This window comes from Mizuhopecten yessoensis, unplaced genomic scaffold (assembly GCF_002113885.1).
Source record: "Mizuhopecten yessoensis strain PY_sf001 unplaced genomic scaffold, ASM211388v2 scaffold4627, whole genome shotgun sequence".
NCBI lineage: Eukaryota > Metazoa > Mollusca > Bivalvia > Pectinida > Pectinidae > Mizuhopecten > Mizuhopecten yessoensis.
In genome coordinates, this window is record NW_018405641.1 from 218,782 (window position 1) to 220,754 (window position 1,973).

Sequence of the window (1,973 nt, forward strand, 5' to 3'; positions counted from 1 at the left end):
CCCCCCCTCCCCCGACCACTCAAAACTATGTTCAACTTACCTTAATGGTAGATACTTCGCACGAGTTATTTGTTCTTCCTGAAGGTTGGACGTCATTCTAAAACGACATTATGACGTATTTTATTTGATTATAGTAATACCGAGTGTGAAACGTGATCATTTTCGTGATATTACTATATAATAATTTGTAAGGACATTATTTATTGGAAACGTACAAATCAACTGAGGTAACTTCATAGCATGCTTCCAATTATAAGAGATAAAGTTAAAACAAACTAGAAATTGTCTGCTACAAATTTAACGGTGTTTTCCGCAAGAGGACCTTAATATGACGTTTGACCTAAGGCTTCTCAAAACGATAGAATAATTTTTACTCTATTATTGTTTAGAGAAGCCTTATGTCAAACGTCCAATTTAGGTCCTATTGTGAAACAAAGCGTCAAACAAGTCCCTAGAATTGGCGGGGAAATCAATTCAAAAAGTGAACGATTCCAAATGATGCATACTGAAAATTGTCAAATACTTTTGTTTTGAATCTTCATCCCTTAACAACAACAAAATTAAAGCTTACAGTGCAAGTAAAGGTTAGCGCGTTTGATTTTTGATATCGGTAGACTGTAAGAGTGCACGGTGCAGTGAATCGCAAGACGGTCAGTTGTAGAGTGATAAACGATTTGAAATTATACCTAGCGAGACCCATTCTCGATACAAAACAATGACAACCTAAAATGTCGGCGTCGGCACTTCCTTAGCAACGATAGCCAGATAGCTCGATAGCATTGGGGAAGATCTCAACCTTTAGCAATCTAAGACCTATCAAGAGGCCTAGGCATCTCAAGCTTAACTATGTCCAAAAAGGTTCGATGATATTAATGAAGTCGGACGTTTGACTGGTCCATGCCCTAATGTATGTTAATTGCCCTACAGTACGTCCTTAATGCTCACCTCTTCCGAGAATGTAACAAGAAGACGTTCAATGTCTCTATGGCTATCTTCATTCATACTTGTTATGATGAATATTATAGCAACATCTCTACATATTTCTACTTTCGGTTTGTGTAGGATTAACGTTACACACTTTGCACGTACACGCACAGACATGATCAATGTATATAATGTACAAACTATTATATTTCACAGTTCTACAGGAGTTCTAGATCTATACCCCATAAAATAATCAACACATATTTGTAAAACCAGTCTGAAACCTTGATAATAATGACACCTCACCTCTGATCAATCGGTATTACTGCTAGCGTCAACAGTCGCTGTAAGTTTGGGATATTTGTTCAAGTCAGATTCATTACATACATGCGCATCAAGAGGATCCGTGTGTAGCCAGTGCAATTTTAAATATAGATCTATTGACTCTTATTTCAGTGTAGTACAAAATATAACACAAGGGAGATAACAGGACAAAATGTGACCATAATATAAGTTATTTGCGTATTTGAAAATCGTGTATGTTTTATGGACATAGATGGTCCTAAAAGAGTTTCTCATTTATAAGCTTTTCTTTTGTATATATACTCATCCATAGTATACGCACTGACCAATATCCTTTTATGTTTAGGCTGAAAAAGGTTAAACCTCTAAGCTGGTATCTGCCATAAATACGTGGTATCGTCAAAATATTCCTGGTGACCTCCCAACGAATTATGTATCGGAAAAGCACGTGCTATTGTTTTTAAACTGCATTGCAATCTGAATATGTAACAAAATATGCATCAATTTTAACTATGTTCATACTTATAAAGCAAGTCCTTTGTATGGTAATTTAAACAAAGGATTAGTTTGAGGGATCGGATGTTCAGAGAATACGGTTTAGCATCCCAACCACATTTTATTCTTTCCTTCATACAAACGAAGGAAAAATCGATTTATATCACCATTTGTTGATTATGTCCTTTAACCATCTATAAGTTGTATTGTTGGTTTGTTCCTGATGACGTCACGACGGATTAAATATCGAA

The 1,973-nt window shown here is 35.8% G+C and overlaps 1 protein-coding gene across 1 annotated transcript in view; it reads right to left on the minus strand.

Moving 5' to 3' along the window:
* LOC110449489 overlaps nucleotides 1–1,327 on the minus strand; it is a 13,408-nt gene extending 12,081 nt beyond the window's left edge. Inside the window, exons 1-2 of the mRNA XM_021496374.1 lie at nucleotides 1,231–1,327; nucleotides 41–97 (exon numbers count right to left, since the gene is read on the minus strand). Coding sequence (XP_021352049.1) covers nucleotides 41–96 — 56 coding nt within the window. The 5' untranslated portion in view covers nucleotide 97; nucleotides 1,231–1,327. The remainder of the gene's footprint in view (nucleotides 1–40; nucleotides 98–1,230) is intronic.
* Nucleotides 1,328–1,973: the final 646 nt, after the last annotated feature.